At 45.4% G+C, this 22,798-nt stretch overlaps 1 protein-coding gene across 1 annotated transcript in view; it reads right to left on the reverse strand.

Annotated features, from left to right (window-relative positions):
- SYNDIG1 (synapse differentiation inducing 1) overlaps positions 1 to 22,480 on the reverse strand; it is a 67,198-nt gene extending 44,718 nt beyond the window's left edge. The window contains exons 1-2 of the mRNA XM_009864397.1: positions 21,915 to 22,480; positions 10,426 to 10,563 (exon numbers count right to left, since the gene is read on the reverse strand). Coding sequence (XP_009862699.1) covers positions 10,426 to 10,563; positions 21,915 to 22,394 — 618 coding nt within the window. The 5' untranslated portion in view covers positions 22,395 to 22,480. The remainder of the gene's footprint in view (positions 1 to 10,425; positions 10,564 to 21,914) is intronic.
- Between the last annotated feature and the right edge of the window lie 318 nt (positions 22,481 to 22,798).

The following is a 22,798-nucleotide window of genomic DNA, read 5'->3' on the forward strand; positions in this document are numbered from 1 at the left end:
CTTCTCCCTTCCTACCTCAAATATTTTATCCTGAGACTTGTATTTTGATATGATGGATAATCCAGTATTTATGTTAGGCTGAAGAGTATAGCTATTATTAGTGAAAATGCAGTGCCCAGTTTTGGATACAAAATGCACAGCTGCAGGTATGTTCTGGTCTTTTCCTTTCCACAAGGTTCTTGTAGTTCATCTCAAAATAAATATATAAAATCTTCATTTCTTTCCGACTGCTGAGAAGTCAGTCAATTCAACGAGGAGTTACAATTGTCTGGCAGGCATTACTAGTCTTCAAGTCTTCACTTCAAAGTGTTTTTCTGCAACCCATTTGAAAGAGATATGTAGATTGTAATCAAAAGTGATAAATTCACTTTGCTGTGCATCCAAACAAAGTCGTAATTCAGTAGCCCTCACTGGAACAGCTGCTATTCAAGATTAGAATATAGCCCTGGGTCTCTATCACATGATGCTGATTTCTGAGAAGAAAAAATTACCTGAGAATTCTGCAGACCCGTAGAAGGTTAGCCTTCTTTGCTGTTGAAAACGTCCATTCATTTACTGCTGCATACATTAAACTTCACATGTGTGTGACTCCTTTCATTTGTTTTTGTTCTGGAAAAAATATGCCATCACAGCGCAAGACAAAAGAAAGGCCTATTATATAAAAGGCACCCAAAGAACTACTCTATACACACGCTTTGTTCTCCTTGCCACGGGAGAATTCAACGGAGATCATTTACCACCTTGGATGCGAGGATCTTCATCATGTTGCCAGGCTTCAGAAGCAGCATTCAAAGCTTTTTGGCTTTTCTGACGACTGAAGCAGACATTGGGATGGCCAGAACATGACGACCATGATCCATTCCAAGGTCTGCTATGGATTTCTTCTTTCCTCATGCCTCTTTCAGCAGGGCTACCTACTAGTGAGATGCGAAATCATGTGCCCTCCTTTTCTCTTGGACTGGGAGCAGGCTCATTCCGTGCCCTCTCCTGCAATATAATCTGTCTTGGCCACTCTAAGTTTGCAGATGTGAAAAATGAAGTATTTAGCTGGGACATGCGAGCACTGCTAACAAAAGCCCCTTCATGTCCCTGCTAACAAAATGCACCCTCACCGTCTAAGCTAAAACCCACCAAAACCCTGCTGCCTAAGACTAAGAAATTGTTTAAATTTAGTGAGAATCACCCAGACGTCAGGGGGCCTGAACTCCCTGTGGAAGATTTATTACCCTACTGTTCAGATGCCTATATCAGAGAGTATATGAATGGTTTTGTGAATATTACAGACACACTAGACGTTCATGGTAGGCGTGCCATCAAGCTGCTCAATATGCATTATTCTGCACTGAAACAACCCTCACTGCCTTGTAAGTCTGTGATATAATGAGTCAATAGATACAGCAACAAAAAGTAACAGCAGGATGAAAAGAGGATGCCAGGAGGAAATAATGTTTTATACCTTTGGAGCATGACTGTATTGATACACCTCTAGTCTCTGTTTGGCTCAGCATAATGTGCGAGGCATAAATGTCTGGAACAGAACAATTCGTGTACTAAGTTTGCCATTGTGCAAGATGTTCTTGCTCATAAAAAGGACCCCTCATCTCTTCAAACCTTTTGAGCTGGACTCTCTTCTGTCTCAAAACTTCCTTGTAATTAAACACCTACGTAATGAATTAAACTCTCCAGGCAATGTTATTTGCCAGGTACCTTTCTAATTCTTTAAAATTAGCTTAAGGGCTAAAGCAATCAGACCATTCATTAATCTAATCCCTTTTAGTAGCTGCAGTTCGTGACTTGGAAATTTGGCCACAAGATCAAAAGGACAAGAAGAATGAAGAGGAAATTATACAAGACACTTATAAAGTTCCCTGGCCTGAGACCTAATCCACAGTACACTGAAATCATCAGCTGCTGATACACAATGCACTCTAAATGGCCATTTTCTTGTGTGTACAAACATCTCTCCTCAGGAGACTTCTATCCCAAAGGGAAAAGTCAACATGAGCAAAGTCTGCCCACACTTCAGCTACTGGCTGTGAGCCAAATTCCTCCTGGAAAGCAGAAAATTAAGGATGCTGGAAGTTAATAAACCTCACTTCATATTGTCCATCATGGTCTGAGGCGGATCCTAGGGAACCAAAGTGCCAGGAGACATCCTCTGCCGCTCGCTACAGGACTAGGCTTTCCCTCTCCTCTGACAGAAGTTGCAAACCTTTGAACCATGCGATGAGCTCTTTGCAAAGCCAAGGGTTGACACCCAAATGTCTGTAATCGGGGGCCAGGGACATCCATTTCATAGCTGCTCTTCCAAGACAAAAAGACCTAGAACTCTCACACAGTGACATACATTCCAGGCTATCTCAGCGGGTAGTTTCTCTCTGTATTATGGTTGAGCTATGTTATTTTACAGTGGTACAGACTGTGCTGTTCAGCATTCATCACAATCCTTCACTTGGCATATCTGTCATCTACCTGATGGGAGCAAGGAGAGGAAGGTGGACAAGCAGCCAGCAGTGTCCTTCTGCAGACCAGCCCTCATGAATACAGCCTTGTCCATACCCTGGCTGTGCACATCCTCTGCATGCCCCATGGGTTCTGCTGCCTGTGGCATTATCCTCCAAGGCTTTGCCTTTCACTCTGAGCCTTCACAGAAACACCTGGTGTCAAGGGAGAGATCCAGCATCACATAAAACTGTCCTAGTTGGGATGGAAATGTCATACCAATTTCTTTAGTGCCCACAGCTGCAATCACCTGCCTCATGAACATGCCCATGTGTGTGCCAGAGTGGCAGAGAAAGCCCCTCTCAGTATTCATCTCATCTTACATTTAATACTTTTTAACAGGGGAAATCTCTAACCTGCCTTTCTTCAAGCAGATCTACCTGGGGGACTAAGCTGGCCCTACCCAAGCTACTGCATTCCATGCCATGCTCCTAAATTAACTCTGACTGTCACAAACTCTCTCCCACTTTCAGATTCCTCATTCAGCACAGCATATTTCCAGTTCCTTGATGCCCTTCACTCCTTCTTAGCAAGGCTAAGGGATCCTTACTCTTGCTACTGGGAAGACTAGGTACCTGAGCACAGGTGCTAGAGGTTTCCACATTGCACAGATGTGTGTGCATATGTACAGATAGATAGATAATTCTCACTAGTGGATCTCCATCCTGCACAGATGGAGAACATTTGGGTGAGGCTGCAAGTGCTGTCTGCATTTGTTGAGTGCTCTGAGTGTTCTTCTGTGATCTGTGTGGCCAACTGTATCTATAAATATGTGATTACATGGTGTATATGTGTGTTCTGTGTGTGTGTGTGTGCCTGCCAGGACCACATCTTCAGCCTTGCTGCTGGTTGGACCTGCAGGCATGGAGTGGCAGCAGCTTTGCCCCTCTAGGGCTACTGGATCTGGCATGATGTATTTTCCTCTGGCAGACTACCTCCGTGTTGAATGAGCATGCATGGTCAGCAGTTTACTGGGCTTGTGTCTGTTGCTCACAGACTGACTCACGCTGCTCAGCCTGTGCTGCTCCCTCCCCCAAGGGAGACGCACCTCCAAGTTATTATAAGCCATGTCTACAGAAGTGACAAGGACAGGGTGGCTGGGTCACATGCAGGCAGCCCCTGTCCCAATCCCCTGAGTGGATGAAGTAGACAAGGGGTGAAATCCATCAGCTAAAAGTCATCAGCAGAGGCCATGCTCCTCAGACCTAGGCTTGCATATAGACGCAAGTCAAAGCACAATTATGTACGTCTGAAGAGTCATATGCAAGTACAAGACAGCTGTCTTGTGGTAGCTAAAATTATGGTGTCATCTTGCAGTGTTGTCCTTGCAAGCACTATATTTTAACAGGAGTGCAGATATACATTCACACAGAGAGAGTTTGCAAGCAGATCTGTATGAGCATTTTGCAAGCAATTCATCTTGCATTTCTTCATATAAAACCTTGTTTGCCATGGCTTAAATATCTCACCAAACTTCAGGCATGAAAACTAACATGCCAGTCCTCCACAGCTATTCCTGTGTTACTCACTGAAGAAAAGCCCAGAGCACACAGCTCGTCCTAGCGAGAAGCTAAGCTCCGTGACACGAGAGTCTGAGGGCCACAGGCACCTAGGGATGATGTCATGCAGGTGTAGACTTTTCTGACATTGGTCATGGACCTGACCCTTCGTGTGAGTCGCTGGCTTACACCCCTCTTTGGTAAGAGAGAGTTGGCAAAGCCAGATCTTCCACACAGAAGTGAGCAGGAGGAGTGATTCGCACCAGCTGAAGAGTTGACATGTCAAGAAATAATAAATATTAACTAAGCAGATTCTATATTCATCAGCTGTTAAGACTGAAACAGGCTCAAGAGGAACCCATAAGCCTTGCAACTGTGACAGCCTGGCGAGCATTGGACCTCCCAGGGCCAGGGCTCTCATGCAAGGACAGCAGCCACACCTCCCTTGGTCATCTCAGCAAGACACTGGCACAGAGCTTTGCTGTGATAATTTCTGCAACAAAAGTCCTTTGCAGCTCCATGTGAGGAGGAACTCATTCTGACTTATTTTGGCTCATTCCTGATACCTTTTGCAGCTCAAAGACTACAATGGAGCAACAGCCTAGGTCCAATTGCAGGATTGTGTGATTCGGTATCCTGGTCCATGACAAAAAACACCAAAAAAATGACTTTTTCATGTTATGTTTAAGGAAGTTAAAGTTCATCTTCTTTTGACAGTCAGCTCTTTTGTACAAGCACCACTTAGTCCAAGAAATGATACAGTACTGAAAAATCAACAACTTTCTTGAAAATGCAAAAGCCTGCTCTCTGTGCTAGTATTGCTTCAGCAATGCTGGTGAGCATGTCCTGCAAGTCTACGCCTTGGCCTACTACTGCACGTATAACAAGAAAAATACACCAGGTCTTTGGTTTTGACTGTGCCTTTCCATCTCAGATACAAGAGGATGCAGCACCACCAGTACATATGCTCATGGTGGTGGATGTCAGCTTCTTGAGGATGTGATTTTGTGTGACTCTGTGATTTTTTATAAACTACAATATTACGTTTTCTGATGGAGAAAAGGGGGGCAGAGAGGGAAAAAAAGAAAACAGAGTGGGCTGGTAGGGCATGAAAAGGTTGTACCAACACCACCAGCCAGTTTGGTGGAGTGTGGCATGTCACACTGCTGTCCTATCTCACGGTTTTCCTTGTGGAGATAGCGACTATGAGCCACATTTCTAACAAATAAACAACAGATAACACCTGGCTGATGTTTCCCTGTCCTTTAAGTAGTGGCTAGACATCAAAATCTGATGCAGAAAAGCAAAGAAAGCGAAACACATTTGTCTGTGCTGAGCACCTAATCTTTTGTCCCTGGTAAAGGTCAAGTTCATACTGTCCTCTTCCTCCTGGCGGGGATACAAATGTTATTTCTTTCTTCTCCTCAGTGGCCAGTGAAACATGTCAAAATAATTTTTTCTCAGAGCCTCTATCTCTGAAAACTGGGTAGAAAGTAACCAAATGTTTCAGAATTTATCACGAGGAAAGACAAGGTACCTCTTTGCCTGATCCCGTATGCCTCGTGTCTGTATGAAAGGCAGAGAAAATCCTTCTACCCAGTGCACAGTCCTTACTTTTCTTTAAAGGCAATCTGACCACTGGTATTTGGAGCTGTGCCTGCTCAAACCATCCGTGGGCTGGGGAAACGATTACAGGGTCACACATCTCTCCATCACCATGTGAGGAAGGTAATCGCAGCACAGAGCAAGTGCAGCAGATGGGAAGCAACTGCTCTCTTGTGCTTGGATTGCAGTCTGCTGACTGACAGGTCTCATGTGCCAACGGGAGCTTTGGCGCACTTAAGCACGCTGAGAAGCATCCAGAGGGATTTTTGGGGGTGTATTTCTGTGCCAGCCTGACACAGACCTATGGAGGTTGCACGGAAGCTGGATAGAGGTGTCGTCCATACCCTTGTTCCTGTCTGGAGCAGATGGCATTTCTTGGGGGCTTTGGTGGGGACATGCTGGGGGTGAAGGGCTCCACAGGTTCACCTACATTGCACAAAAGAGCGAGTACAAAGGGAAGTTCATTCACGCCAGCATAGACTTAAGGCTCTGATACTGAATTTCTTTTTTACAGGAGAGAAAGAAATGCGTGATATGGTATTGCTCTCTTTCCTAAAAATAAACACAGGGAGAAAAAGAGGATTCAGACAAAAAGACCTTGCAGGATTGTCTACTCTCCACCAAGCAGAAATCCTGACAGGCGCCGATAAATCATCTGACAGGATTAATAGTAAACTTGATAAGACAAAAATTTTTTAAAACTACTTTCTCTGACTTATGAAGATTCTAACTTGCCTAAAATCTACAAAGCTAAAAACTTCTGTGAAAATGAAAACTGAGGTACCTGCATGACACCAGAGGTTGGAGACTTAAAAAACCTCACCAACATAATGAGTTGGGCTTTTTACCAGACCCTACTTCTGGAGGAGGGTTTTATGGTAAAATGTATATGACATTCACATTTTCCTCTGCAAAGGCTTTCCTGCAAACTGCACAAAAACCCTCTGACTGAGCCCTTCAGACTCCAGCTATAAGCTGTTTGCAAAGCAGCTAACCCAAAAAAATTGCGAGCCTAAAAACTCATATGCCCTGTTTGTAGAGAAGTGCAAAATTAGCCAATAAAAAATACCTAAGGTTAAAAATCAGGTACTCAGAGACATTATCCTTCCTGAGAGGTTACCTTAAAAGAGTGGCCCCTGGATATGTCACCCAAATAGCTGATGTGTACAAAGCCCCCGTATTTTAGCTGTGATGGCTCAGGCGCTGGGCACGACATAGCGTGACGCCAGCATGACATCAGCATGGCCAGGAGGACACCTTGTTCCTGTTGGGCCATGGGAGTCACATCCTGGTCTCATAGTCCAAAGAAGCAAGCGTGATGGAAGAGAGGTTACATGGGAAGACAACGGCCCAGTCCCGACAGTGATTTACTGGTAGCTCAGAGACAGAGCAGGACTGGGCAACTGCTGGCAGTGGGTATAAGTCTCTTGTGGGAAGGAAAACACAGATCAAAACAGAATAAAGTAAATGAGCAAGTATACAATACAGCGATGGCCTCACGCTCTCGGTTTTAACTGAGGGATGATGAAAAGCAGAGACTCTCAGCATTGCTTGGGATAGGAAGATCACCAAGTGATGCCCTACTCCTGTAAATTGGATAGTCCAATGGAAAGGAATGGGGCTCGCTTTCCTAGAGTTTGTTTTCTGAATACACTGCTGGCTCAGCTAAGCTTGATGCATGTTTTCATTTCCGTCATGCAGACGGATGCACAGTTGCATTGTTCGATCCAGGCAGTCTCCGAGAAGCCCTGAGTCAGCAACACACTGGCCAGAGCCTTGGTGGAAACAGTGAGCACACACAGAGCAGAAATAGCCCATGCAGGAAGCACATTGCTTTTATGGACCACATGGAAAAGTTAAATCATTCTGTTTGTAGAGGCCACCTCTGAAACCTTAACCCATCCATCCTTGTATCACCCTTCTGCATCATGACATAGACATATGCAGCATAAATGTACTGCCAGCTGCTGCAGGAATAGACTGAAAGCACCTGTCCCTTTGGACTGAGCTGTACTGCAAATATATCTTCTGCAAATCAGGCCTTCATCTGTAAATGTGCTGCACACCTAAAGGAGACCATTGTTTTTTTTAAAAAAATGTTCACCACAAGTGCTAAAATCTGGTACAATAAGCCCATCCACCAACTTTGACGTTCCTACATGTTACAGAATTTTTCCTAGACACAGACTTTTTAGCAGAACTACTCAGGAGACTTCTGAAAACATGAAATTTTCAAGAGCTTAAGCAACTGCAAAAAACAAGTTGGGATGTAAGTACCAAGTGTTGATGTTAAGTTGCAGTTCTGACTTTTGATAAAGGATGGTGAATGTTAGACTACCTTTTTGTGTTAATAATAGATCTCAGATGTTAATTAGGAGTTTAAATTAAAAGACCTATATAAATAGAAATCACATGCTAATAGGACATAATGTTTTACTACCTCACATGTAGTACCACATCATTCTGAATGATTTAAGCTCCAAAGTATGAGTTGATACCACTGTTGGTATTAGCTTGGCTGTGAGCAGGATTTCAGTGGTTTATACCAGCTGTTTCAGCCAGTTCTCAGCCACGGGAGGTTTTGGCCTTAATTTTACTTTCTTTTTTTCCACTGGAAAATACCAGTTTGTTGGATGTGGGGTTTTGCAGAAGAGCCAGTTTCAGTGGAGGCTTGTGGTTTCTCAGGGCTGTGATAGACCCGCTGGAAGGGAAGGCAGGCAGCCAAGGTACCTGCCAGGGAACTCGGGGAGCAGACAGACTGATGTGCCTGTGCTGGACTGGGATGAGCAGGATTTGGATATCTTTTTGCAAGCAATTGGGGAAATGAGTTCTCAGCTGATTCAGCTGTTACGAACAGAAAACTAAGAGGAGAGACTGGAGGAAAGGAGCATTCAGGGGTGATGGTATTATTGATCATTTTTTAGTGGGGAGAGATGAAAAGATTTCTACTTTCAGTGCAAAAACAAAAGTCGAAATGCAAAATTACTGAGAAACACAGTCCTTCCTTCTGTCTGGATTTAGCCACAGCTTGCCTTGGTGCATCCAAGGGGTCAGCTATCATTGATTATTTTACTGTCTCTCAACCTAAGAAAAGCAAAGCACCTGCCTGACCTTTCTTCCTGACAGCTCCTGGTTTTAGGCTGCCACATTCAGCTGTGGCTAAATCCATCACATCATTATGACAAACCAAACACCCAAGTTTCCATTTTCCAGTGCCCAGATCCTTCAGCACAGTATTGCTGCCATCTTTCCCTGCCTTCGTTTTGCCTTTTCCACCTTTCTTATGCTCCCATTGAGGAGTGCAAGGTCTTACGGATTCGTGCTGGCCCCTGGGATCAGTTCACGGCTAATGTGCGTATCCTGTCGTTTGGGTCTCAGCACGTTGAGCTTCTCAGCCATACTGCTTTTTAGGACGTAATGATGTTGTTTGTTTTGCATTTATTGGACTGTGCTGTGATTTCATTGCTCAGATAAAACTAGTTGGCAATCCCTAGGCCTCCTGAAGGAACTCTACTGCAGGAAATTAATGAGACCCCTATTTCCCCCAGCAAAACTCGCAAACTCGCTGCTAATGGTGACAAACTCCTAACCCTGCAGCATTGGTGAAAAACCTGCCTAGTCCACATGTGTGAAGAGACGTGGCCATTGGAAGTGCTGCTGAATAGCTCTGCCTGAAGGACCCAATAGGGGGATACTAAAGTACATTCAGATCCTATCCAATGCTTATTGTCACTGTCATCAGGCAAATTCCTTGACCCAAATTTGAGAAATCAATAGCACTCCACAAGGAAACTTGCTGTTTTCCACTGGACACACTAATTGTTTCAGAGTTCCAAGTTCAATGGTAAGACACTTCATTCAAAACAAAAAAATAGTAGTGTTTTATCTCTTTCTTTGATACTAAACCCCAGGATTTTTCAGAGCTGAGGTTCCTGCTCTTGGCTTGGCAAACACCCAGTGCTGGTATATGGTTAGAGCAGGCAGATTAGAAAGACAAGCAAGAAGGTGAGTGATTTTGGTGCTGTAGAGTACAGACTGTAGTCTGTAATAGCCATGCCTACCACCAGTAGATAGAAACATAAGTGAGCGTTTCCTTGCAGTCACTGTAGACTCCTTTTCTGTCACGTTACATTATCTGCCATGCTGAGAAACTCAATAATTACTCTGCAGGCACTTACGAAGACATACTTGTCGAAACAAATGATGGGGCATGAGGTGATTGTTCAGTTAGGCACAGGCTGGAAACCAGACAGTCTGCCTCACGAAGGAAACAAACCAAAACACTGTCACTTCTCTGGTAAAAAATATTTCCATATTAAAATTGGACACAAAGAAGAGACTAGGCAATTTTTCAGGGGGACACTAAATACACTTCTGCAGAACTGAAATTATTTTTCTCTTCCCGGAAGGACATTGTTTTCTTCTCCAGATGATCAGCTTGGGAACCAGTAGGTCAGTTTTCCTACTGGAGAAATTCTCCTAAATGGGAGATCCAAGTGTTTGAGATAGCAAGGGTGTTTTCCACTCAGAAATCATGTCCACAGAAAAACCCTTGCTGGACATAGAGTCTGAGCATTGTCATCTAAAACCAAAAATATTTTGTGGACTCCTCCCTCAGCAAAGTATCCCACAAGACAACCACCACTATCACAGAGACATATCAAAGGTAGGGAACACACTACCCTGTTTAACCACCTTCCACCTCCTGCCCAAATTTTTTTAACTTTTGTGAGTTTTTGTGAACTTTCCTTGCTGGTGTGGATGCTGGTTACTCCGTGGATGCAAAACTCTGAATTAACAGGAGACATTTTAACATTACCTCATGAGACAGGTAAAAAGCAGCAATCCCCAATGGCCAGAAGCAGCAGAGCATGGAGAACACAGTGAGGCCGAGATGATCTCTTGGTGGCATCATCAGGAAATTGTCTTCGCTTTCGGTGTCACTTGAGTAATCGCTCTGGAATAGGAAGCGAGAGAGAAATACAGAGGTGCTGGTTAATGCTGTCACTATTTCTCCTCTGCCATGGGCCAAGGCTGTGATCATCTGCCCATGAACCTCTCCCCAGTCACACCAGGACAATTCCTCAACATCAAGACAGGCCTCCAGCCCTCTTGGTAGAAGGCTTCTGGTGACAGCTGTGGCTGTGGCACATGTCCCTCCCTGCCCTGCTGAAATGCTCACCAGGGCACTAACCCCGTGTTTCAGGAGCATCCTGGAGGGAGGCTGAAAGACCCAAACCCTTGTGTCTGCACCAAAGTCAAGGGGAGTAGCGAGAGCACAGATGTGAGGCAGGGTGATCTCTGCAAGATGCAGGCTGGGACTGAAGCTGCCCTGTCAGCACCAATGCCTGGGGAAGCCACCCCAGCCAGCATCACAAAGTCATCACTCTTTTTCTGTCCCACTGCATGCACAGCGCAGCTGTCGTCCCTACAAACACAAGAGAAACCTCCATTCACCAGCTGTGTCACAGCCTTCATCACTATTGCATGAACTCGAAAGCAAGGAATAAGGAACGATGAGAGATTTTGGAAATCACTGCAAGGAGCAGAAAAGGGCCCATTTTACATGTTTATCTCTCATGAATGAAAGAAAGTGACTCTCTAGCCAGACGAATCAGGATGAACCTGTGTGGGTTGGCACTTTAGAAACAGAACGTCATGTATCTAACGCAGAAGAAGCTGTAACCATTGGGTGCTCTGCACTTCCCAACTCAAAAGACAGTCTTCTGGGAGGTCACTGCTCAGGTGGCCAGAGGAATGACAGTTGGGCATTACCCATTGAGGACAAAGTGACAAAGAAACCTACGCATGAGGAACCAAGGTAGCAAAAGCTGAAAGAGAAAAAAACACGAGCTGCTCCAGCAGCAATGAGATTCCACCATATTTACAACATGTAGGCAGTAGCACCTGCCCACACTGCCCGTGGTCAAGCTGCAGCAACCCTGACATCGCAAAAGTTTCTTACAGGGTGATTACTAGTATTTGTCCACAGGGGACCTGGCTGCCTCTCTACTGCAAACAACGATCTCTTTCCCCAGTGGTCTAGGTGACACCATCAGAGGGCAGGCTTTCACTAGGTGAACCACATGGATCTCTGACTACGTCTTATTTGTGCGTGTTTTCCAATGGTGCACATCTCTGCAACCCTAAAATGCATCAGGCACAGGTGATGTGGGCAGGACATAAATCATATTTCTCCAGAACGTGGGGATGTGACAAAAGATGAAGAGGAGGAATGAACCTTTCTGGGAAAAGCGAGGTGTCCACTTCCCAGCCCCAGAGCACCTGGGATTTTGCAGCAGCTGGAATTTGGGTGCTACACAATTCAGTAGGAACCCTTGACTTCTGTATTCAAGGGGACTGCTTCTGACACTTCCCAAATGACCTGTGCAAGAAGTCAGCCTTGAACAAAATCACAAACATGGTCATCCTGGAGAGTGATAGAATTAAGCTGAAACATCAAGGAATTTTAGTCTGTGAAATTCAGCTAGCTACTTCAGCTGATAGTGATGCTTCCTCACCAAAGAAGTGTGGAAGAGAAGAGAGTATTTGATATGGGATACTGAATTACTGCAAAGGTTTAACCCTGGCTGGTGGCCAGGTACCCACCACAGCTGCTCTATCACCTCCCATTCTCAGCCAGACAGGGGGAGAAAATATAACAAAGGGCCCATGGTTTGAGATAAGGACTGGGAGATTACTTGCAGCTACCATTCCGGCCAAAACAGACTCGATTTTGGGGAAATTAATCAAATTTATTAACAAACAAATCAGAGAAGAGTAACAAAAAATGAAAGCAGATCTTAAAAACACCTTCCCCTCACTCCTCCCTTCTTCCTGGGTTTAACATCAATCCCAGTTTATCCACATCCTTTCTGTGAGTGGTGCAGGGGGAAAGGGAATGGAGGTTGGGGTCAGTTCATCCAGTGTTGTCTCCACCGCTGCTTCTTCCTCCAGGGGAGGACTCCTCACTCGTCCCCTGGGCCATTGTGGGGACCCTCTCACAGGAAACGATCTTCACACACTTTCTCCAACACGACTCCTCTCACGAGAGACAGTTCTTGACAAACTGCCCCAACGTGAGTCTCTCCATGGGGTGCAGTCCTTCAAAGGGAAACTGCTCCAGCACAAGTCCCCTGCAGCATCACAAAAGCCCTGCCAGCCAACCTGCTCCAGCGTGGGCTTCCCACAGGGTCACAGCCCCCTTCAGGCTTCCACCAACTCCGGCATGGGGTTCTCCATGGGCTACAGGTGGACACCCTGTCACCTCCATGGGCTGCAGCAGGACAGCCTACCTCAACATGATCTTCACAAGGGAATCTCTGCTCTGGCACCTGGAGCACATCGTCCTCTGCTTCTTCACTGACCTTGGTGTCTTCACATATTCTCACTCCTCTGTCTCTCCGCCAACACCCCATTCCTGAAAGGACCATATCTTGGGAGCAGGAATCACCTAGCACAGAGCAAGGCTGTTGGTACACGGCTGAATGCAGGGTCTGCTCTTCAGACCATGTTTCACAAGGCAGCAAGCCTTAGACCGCTAGACCAGAGTGTTCAGTCCAGAGCAAGCTGAAAATAAACCTCCCCTATGCTTCACCACTGGAGGAATGAAAGTGATCCACAGAGAGGGAAGGAAACATACAGTGCTACAGGCATGTACATAATGGGCCCAGTTCTGGTACCACCATTTCCCAAGTATGTTGGAGAAATCAGGAATCAGAAGCCAGGCACATGCGTCATGCTACAGGAAATCATCTACACAGGACAAAAGCAGAGAAGCCAACTTCACTTGTAAGATAAATTTAAGATGCAATTTCATCACAGTCTCTGAGTGCCTGCATGAGTAGATAATTTCTGATCAGAGACAGCTCTTTTATTTGGCAGAAAAGCAGAAGAAACCCCGGCGACTGAAAGCAGAACAGATGAAGAGCAGACACAAGGTGCAGATTTTTAACAGAGATGGTGATGGATGCTTTACTGGAGCTGTAATGGATTTTCTGTTACACAAAGCCCCTTCTTAAATTGAGGCTAGCCATCTCTAAAAGCTATATGCTTTACCTCATCCGAGGCATTATGAGTGAATCGAGGTTCTGCAGATAGCCTGTCTAGGGCTGCCTGTGACATACCAGAGGCTGGACTTGATGGTCACATATCCGCTTCCAGTATTAAAACTCTAAGCACACTGGAGAAGTCAGACAACAAGGTCTGCTGTGAACCACAGCTGCCAGCAGCCTGTGATGCATATGCAGAAAACAGCCCCTTTTGGTATTACTCTTTTTTTCCTTCAAAACAACCAATTCAGCAACACGCACACACTGCACACAAAATTAATTTCTAGTATGGCCCCGTGGGATCTGCTTCAAATCCAGATGGTCCAGTGGTCTGTTTTTGACAAAGACCAACACATGATGCAACCGTAAGATAATACATGCTCTGTTTCCCTCCACACAATGCCTGTTTCAGTAATGCAGTTAAATGTGATGCCCTATTCTGACTACCACTCTGCATCCCTTTGCTCCTCAGTAAGCAGTCTGAGCTCACCTAAACACAGCTGGCATCAAAGGCAGCTTGCTGGATGGATAAACCACAAGGGCTGTAGTTTATCACTGCTCTGCTTCATCCTACTTGCTTGTCACTGAGCAGCATCTGGCTGATGCTTACTTAAAAAGTCATGTGTCTAAAACCTGTTGCCATCATGGATTCTTTGTCCTGGTGATGCATTATTTATTTACTTTGCCTGCTTGTTTATTTCTTTTTACTTTTTGAGTTTTGCATTTGCTCCCCTTAAATTTTAAAGGTATTTAAATGATCCATAACCCACTGATCCTGACCTAGTCCAATTCCTCTTGTTTCCCCAACTCGCAGTCTAAATTTCCTTCTCGGTCTTGCAGAATGGGCACACAGAGGTCTCTCCTTGCTTGGAAAGCTTTTCATATATAACCTTGCAAGACCAAAATGTATCGGGGCAAAAAACCCCCCTGCAGCTATCCAAGCCCATTCTTCCTCCTGCCCCCCTGGATTCTGATCAGCTCTCTCGTGATGGTTTCTAGACACCCACAGCCAGTCTGCTTATGGCTTATCAGTGACTTGCATTCAGCACATTTCCACTGGAAGGGGCTTACTGCAGACAGCTATAAACTGTCCATACTAAACAGGCCAGCTGCCACAGTCTCCTTAATCACACTTTTTCTCTGGGAAAGCAGTAATCACAGCCACAAAGTAAATATCGCTAATCTTTGTGAGAGTGCAGGTGGGCCAGCAGCCACCAGAGAGAAGTGGCTCTCAGCAGCTCACGCTGTCAGCTGTGGAAAAGGGTGAAGCTGCAGTGAGGGCAGCTCACTTCATCAATGTTATTCTTCCTGGCATCACTTTAGGGCTGCTGCTCAAGGAGAGGAAGATCTCCACAATCTGCAGACACATAGGTTCCTGTCAGGAGGAGCAGAGCAGGTGGTCCCTGCAGAGCAGGTGCTCTCAACACTACCTGTTGAGGAAGATTAGGGAGATCCCCCTCTTCGCTGAGCCATTTCGGCAGGAAGAGCCCTGCTCAGGCTGGGGAGGTGCAGTGGCCTTTCGTGATGCTCTTCTTTTCTCTTCAGAGCTGACAAAGCTTCCTTTGTGGTGCAGTCCTGAAGGAAGTGTGCCCCATCCCCACCTTCAGCAAATGACAGCGCGCAACTCATCCAGATCTGCCGTTTACAAGCTGGAACCCAGGGACAAAACTGCATCGTGTCAGTCTGAAAACTCAGGGAAGTGCTGGGAATTTCTCCGGGCCCTGGTTACTACTAACAAGATTCATAGGAGGGCAGTTGGAGACTGCTGAAGATGACTTCTCAGCCATGCTCCCTTCACCTAGGGCTGGCTGATAAAGTTTAATATCCCTTGGCAGGGCTCAGTATCACCAGACTCCAGTGGCTTCTCCTTTAAGAGAGAAAAATAAATCAAATGCAAATGAAGTGTAATCACTCTTGTAACCTGCTAATAATGTGTCTGTAAAGGAATCTGAGGACATAAAGTGCGTCCTTGTGAGTCAGACCAACGGCCCATTGAGCCCCGCGCTCTGCCTCTGAGAGCAGCAGCAGCAGGACATGGCACAAACCTGAACTCTTTGCAGTCCATCCCTTGTGCTCCCTCTGCACTCACAATTGTTGTGTAAGAGGTATTAGAAAGAAAAAACTTTGCCAATTCCTTCTAATATCTGTTTACAGATTCCTGTGGGGAACCACGACTGCCTGCTCCACTTAGAAAAGTGGACTGCACCAAGCTTTAATTCAGTGGCAAAATACTGTCAGAGCTCTATCTTGTTCTCAGTACTGCTCTTTAAGATACCTGACATTTTCTTGACTTATTGGCTTGTCCTGCACACTGTTCTGTAGGACTTCACAGAACTGACAATGATTTCTCCACAGTCTCTTTCCTGAGTTGTAGCTCACAGTTACAAGCTGAGCCTTGAGTTCACATGGACTAGTTTATTTGTTCATAAATATACTAGTTTTGATTTATTTACATTGCAAAGCATCTGCCACCATTTCGCCAATCAGTTTTGTGCAGTCCTTCCAGAGTTCTCCACTAGCATGCCACCTGAGTTCCCAAAAGAAACTAACACAATGCACAAACATGGGCTACTCTAAGAGCCCAAACGCCTCCATATTTCCCTGTGACCTTATTCCATATTCCTGTGTTCTGACCATGTGCTATTGAACAAAAGAAACTACAATGACATTCCCAGATTGTAGAATCATAGAATGGTTTGTGTTGGAAAGGACCTTAAAGGCCATCTAGTTTCAACCCCGCTGCCATGGGCAGGGACACCTCCCACTAGACCACGTTGCTAGTGCTTGTGACATCCACAACACATCCCTAGGTAAGCTTGGGCATCATTACATCATTTTCTTCAGTTCCCCAGGTGCAGAATCAACTCTTTTCCCACCTTCCAAGAGTGCTGCAATGACCAGCAGTCTATTCATCAGTGAATACAAGGTGCAGGACCCTGAGGGAAAAGGCTGTACAAGCAAGTAGCTAAGGCATGCAAGAAATGCCTCAGATGTCATCTGTGCTGCAGCCTCCCATGTCTGGGCTAGACTGCCTCTTCACCCATGCTACAGAGCACTCTGGAGGGGGAAGCCCACCATTCTCAGCTCCCTAAGGGCAGGTCCAAACATGCTTTCTGGACACCTACTCCGAGGGGAGGCTGAGGACACAGCAGTTCAGGTCTTATCAGGGCAATGCAGGACCAGCCAAGCCTGTGCAGTCTGGAAGCATTGTGAGAAAGCATCCATATATTGAGAACAAGTCTGTGAGGAGCAGCTGAGGGCACTGGGGTTGTTCAGCCTGGAGAAAAGGAGGCTGAGGGGACACCTCATTGCTCTCTACAACTGCCTGAAAGGAGGTTGTAACAAGGTGGGTGTCAATCTCTTTTCCCAAGTAACAAGTGACAGGACAAGAGGAAAAGGCCTCAGGTTGTGCCAGGAGAGGTTTAAATTGGATATTAGGAAAAATTTCTTCATGGAAAGAGTTGTTAAGCACTGGAACAGGCTTTCCAGGGAGGTGGTTGAGTCACCGTCCCTGGAGGTATTTAGAAGACATGTAGAAGAGGTGCTTAGTGACATGTTTTAGTGGTGGACCTTGCATTGCTACATTAACAGCTGGACTTGAGGATCTTAAGGGTCTTTTCCAACCCAAATGATTCTATGATACAACGTCGTTAGGCTTGAAGTGCATAAATCCTTCCAGGGCCTTGTCTTCATGTTGCAGAAGAGACATGGCTGAGATGCATTTTGGAACAGTGAGAAGAGGGCTTAGATGGAATAGGACATGGCTTAGGATCCACCTTCTGCCTCTACACTTTCATGTTCACATCCAAGGGATGAGTTTCACAGCAGTATCCAGTAATTTGTAGGGAAAAGAAGGAAGGTTTAGCTTGAAAGCATTACATTTCCTTTCTTCTTTCACTCCCCAGAACATTCTATTTATTTCATTTTCAGAGACTGTTTCAGACGTTGCTGGGAAAAAGAAAATGGGTTTTAAGAGAGAGCTCAGATGTATTCTTTTATGCGACACATATGAATAATTCAATTTGCTGCCATCAATAGCTTGGGTTTCTCTAAATAAGCCATCTATCTAGGGGTTAGGAGGAAAACTAGCAGGAGTCTAATATGACAAATGACGTTTCTGGATAAAAGATGGCACTGCATTTACACATGAACTCTAACAGGAGGGTGTTTCAGGTAGCAACTCACGTAATATTTCACTGCCGCCACATTTGACAACTTGTCTGTCCATTAGTTGTGGCGTAAAGAACTCATAAGAAATTTATAAGCATTCCAGAGATACCTAAATAGGATATCATTTGATTTCAGGGATGCACACAGAAGAGAGAAGTATACAGATTTGACAGAATGTGCAGCCTTCCGCTTTCATGCCTGGTAATTGCTGGAGCAAAGCGGGGCTGTATATGTAAATGAGAGCTGTTTCAGAAATGTTTTACCCTCCGGACAAATGTAATTTTTGTAGGCAGTTTGAATAAAATTACACTAGGACCTGAGAAACACTACTGGTAAAAATAAATAAATAACTTAGTTAAACATGGCCACATTGTTCCAGCAATGTACAGGAACCCTGCTTAGGATGTCTTCTGCTCCTCTGCTGGATCTCCCAGGTTCTTTGGAGTCCTCGGGCTTGGGGAGGGAAGAAGGCACCTCATTCTATGCAGCTTGTCAGAGACACTGGTGAGCTGGATAGATGCATCCTGAAAAGGATGACAGGTAACAGAGCAGCAACGCCTGCAGCCTGACTGGGTCAGCCCTTCAAACCAAAACGAAATTGCTGTCAGTCAAAATAGCTTTCTTTTTTTCAGAAACTTTCTCTGTGGCAAAGATTTCTGCAGCAGAACAACAACCTTCCTGGTTGTCAAGAGCTCAGCTATCTTTGAAAATCAAACCCTGGCAGAAACACACTGACCAGCAAGCAATAAAGCTATTTTCTTCATGCGCCCATGGACTCCCGCAAGTATTGCATGGAGGCATGAGTTAGATATTTCTGCATTTCTAAGAGACTAAATATCCAGTCCTGAAAACCCCTCGGTAGGTGCTCTGCAATAAGACAGGCAGTGCCAGAGAGCTGTGGGGGAAGAGAAACGACTCAAAATCCCAGGACTGCTCTGTCTCCCAGAAGACATTTTACTGAGAAAAATGAGTTGGGAATCCACTTGCCTTGCCCTTGTAGACCTCAGTTTTCAGGACAAAACAGCTCTTCTGCACAAAGCTCCCCTCTTTGCTTGTGCTTGCAAAAAATGTCTAGTTTTAGAGTTTTCCCCAGAAAGAAGTGCCAAAGCAGGTGTGTTACAACAAAAAAAACCTTACAAGAACTGCGCCCTGACCTGCTCTTGTACTAAGCAGCTCCCATTTGTCAGTGAGCTGTGGCATGACAGTCAGTGCGCCAAAATACTCAGCAACACGCTGCACATTCTCGATGGCAGAATCAAATCCATCAAGGCTATCACAGTGGGGAAGCAAAACCTTGCACCTCTGCTGTATTGCCCTCTCTCATTGTTCTCCATTTAACTTCTACTCCGAGTCCTGGTACTAACCCTTTCCATCCCACTCTAGGTCTATCAGTAATTTTAAAAAAGCATGTGCTTCCTGTCAGAAAGTGGTGGGAAAAAAAGCTTTCTAGTGGGCCAGACTTGTGCTGTGTGATTCAGGTGCTGTTTTTCTCATTTGGACAGATAGGCAAATTTTTATGTAGCTAATGATCTGGCATGGTTCATTTGATTCAGTGACTGCTGTCCTCAAGTACTTTTGCTGCACTCCTGAAGTCTCAAAACATGAAGCTGTGCCTCTAATAAACCTCTGTACTAGCCAAGCCCAGGAGGGCCTCACATCTGGCCACAGAGATACAGCATCTGTCCACGTGGGAACCAGAAGAGCACAGCACAGCAGTCACCATTTTTCTGATCTTGTGCTGTCAAATTCATCTCTCCTCTCCTTCTCATTTTTCTGCATGACCACCTACACCTGCTGAATTTGGGATGGAAGTTACTCCTTACGCTGAGCCCCCTCGTGCTGAGTGCAGCTGCTCAGCAGGTTCATCATTTGGGTCTGATGCATGGAGAAATGCGAAAATCTTGGCGCTGCATCAGGTTAGCCAAGTAGCCCAGTGATGGAGACTGAAGCTGGGCTAGAAGCAGAGTCTTCTAGCAATTCCAGCAGTGCATGTGTTTCCAGTCAGGCAGGTCCTTCCCCAGACCTTGCCTTTTTTGCTCCTTCCTTGCTCCACTCTCCAGGTGGAGGAGAAACCCATATACAGATGAGAGGGAGACACATGGGTGCTTACTTTTTGAATATTGTCCTCTTCTGAGCACTTTGTACATGTAGGTCAGAACAGCTGTCCATATACCTCTCTATTAGCACAGTAACATCCCACAAAGATAAGGAAGTAACATCCCATAGGCTGGGAATCCTTGGTGCCAGATGAATTTAAGAAAGGATGTGTATGACTTCGGGATGCTACAGTGCAGAGAAACAGGTCAGAAAGAAGGAGGACCCAAGGAAAATGATGCACACACTGTCACAGCATGGTACCAAAATTTGCAAAAATTCTCTCCTCTCTCCCCTTGAGATCTGGGGAGGGAAATGATGAACGAACTTTCCTCAGGCCTTGTTCTACAGGTGCTATTCTAGAAACAAATTTTCTCTATGAAAAGCTGATCAAGCTCCTACAGTAACACTTTGATGAGACACACAGATCAAGGGCCCTGCATTGCAAAGGCACCTTAAAAGTCTCACCAAGAAAAGGGAAAGTAGTTTTGGTAAAAAATATTTTTCCCTTGTTCCACTTATTTTCCCTGGCCTTTGTCAGCCTGTTCTCCAAAAGCTGACTAAAGAAGGTCTTGCTGGATTTGGATTGACAAGAGGGAGACATTTTTCTTTGTTGCCTAAATGTCAGCCCAGATGTGTCAATAACACCATTAGGCAATTACATGCCTGCTGCAGTCACTTGCATCACTACTGCATGTGAGAAACTAGGGCAAAAAGGCAGCAGCTAGGGATTTTGTTTTGATTAAGAAAACGAGACTTCCCACAGCCAATTTTGAAATGCTGTAGAAGGGTGTGATTTGAGCTAACACCCTCACAGGCCTCAGAGGGAAACTTTTTGTCTCCCTGCGGAGGCATTGAACACTGCATTACTGGCACACGCTGGGAAAAACACCTCTCTCTTCCCACCTTATCAATACAGAGAGCAAAAAGAATAAAAGAGAAGGCAGGCTCTTGTTGGGTTGCCCCTGTGCTGATCATAGAGTGAGACGCTGCTATTACAAGAGATGAAAAAAGAGTTTTTAGGACTTGTTAGGTCTCAGTGGAGAAAATCCCTGCAACAGAAAGCCATGAGCAAAGAGTCTCTCGATCTCAACTTGGGCATTCAAGTTGAAGCTATGACTTTGCTCCAGACACCAAACTGTCTTTGCTAGGTTAGGAGTCTATGACAAACACTGAAGAAAGTTTGGGTATCAGCAGCATTATGCTCACTCTCCATTCCCGCACACACTGGCAAATGCAAATCTGTGACGCACTTGGGCAGCTGGTTGCAGCCAACACCAAAAAGATTTTTTAAAGTAAAAAATGCATCATTTGAGAAAGAATGAAGTTTATTTCCATAGTCTCCCCATTTTGAGAACAAAATGTATCTTACTTTACTATGAGCAATCAATGAAGCATGGGAGCCTAAAAGAAAACATTGCGTTTGGGATCTAATGAAGTGTTTCACTCCATCAGATGAAAATATTTTATTTCAGAGGCATGGGATTCCTTGCAGATTGAAACCCAGAGACTTCTGATTTTATGTTCATTCAGGGACAGAAATGTTTTGTGTTTGAGCCCATATGCAAAACAATCTGCTTTATGCCCAGCTCAAGTCAGGACGAAGTAAGAGGTGATGGCCTGCTGAGTAAGACAAGCTCCAAGTACATGGACAGATGCTCCTGGCCCTGACCTTACACAGCATTTAAGCACATAGGTCTTCTTCAGTTTCTGACCAGCCCCTTCAGAGGCAGGAGGAAAACACTGATCTTCATTAGGGCCAGTGGGAATTTCATCATTAGTATCCACGAAGTTGGGAGTTTACCCAATAAATAAAGATGAATCTTAGCTCACTGTCCTGGCTGGAGGAGAGAGTGATACAGCTGACCCTATGCAGACCAGCTTCCAAAGCAGCTGATTCCTTGCAGACCAGCTCTTAGAGGCTGAACACTTAACCCCAAATATACCCTCTCCCCCCCTCAGCCTTCCCCTCATATCCCGAATGACGTCTGACCTCTAGCTCCTGGAAATCCTCCTCTTCATCCACATCATAGGAGAGGGTGTGAATCTTGATGTCATCAGCTGAGAGATCGATGAATTTGCTGTCCGGGTACTCCAGGCTGTCTTTGGTGGGAGAGCGGTCCTCAATGAAGGTAGTTTCGCAGCACTCCGAGCCAATGCTCTCGCCCCACGAGCGCAGCATGTTCTCTGAGTAGAGGATGATGTTGGGGCGGTAGTGGGACTCCACCGTCTGCTGCAGCATGTTGGGGTCCAGGAGCTGCTGCACGGGGTCATTCCTGCCGTTCTCCAGGCAGCTCGGAGAGGAAAGGCTGCCTGCTCGGTGGCTCTGGTACTGGGGGGTCGGGTACACAGAGACCAGACCATCTCGGCTCTCTGCTACTAAGTTCCTTGTATTAATTAATCCATTCTTTTTCCCAGCTTCAGTGATCTTATTGTGCATTAGCACACTATTCTGCTCAACCAAGCCATCCATACTGGGAGGTGTCTGAGGGAGTGGGACAGGTGGTCTTTATTTTGTTGTACCTTAGAGACAGGTCACGCTGGGGCAGTAACTCCCATTTTCCTGATGAAGAAAGGAAACAGATACCAAGGTGAAGTCGAAGGCAATGGAAAACATATCAAGGCACCCAGATCAGCTTGTATTCTGTATCACTTCATGAGGAAATGGACTAGGTGACCTTTAAAAGTCACTTCCAACCCAAGACATTCTATGATCCTATGAAATACAGACCCACATATGCCCACAATCTCCCCTAGATCTCACCTTGGCAAATGCTTTACTACCCTTTGAAAACCCAGCTGAAGGAAAAGAAACAGGCAGTGCTCCTCAAATCAACTGAAAAAACACCACCTGAAAGCAAGATCAGATCTGACCCA

Source organism: Apaloderma vittatum, unplaced genomic scaffold (assembly GCF_000703405.1).
Source record: "Apaloderma vittatum isolate BGI_N311 unplaced genomic scaffold, ASM70340v1 scaffold2642, whole genome shotgun sequence".
In the NCBI taxonomy this organism is placed as follows: domain Eukaryota; kingdom Metazoa; phylum Chordata; class Aves; order Trogoniformes; family Trogonidae; genus Apaloderma; species Apaloderma vittatum.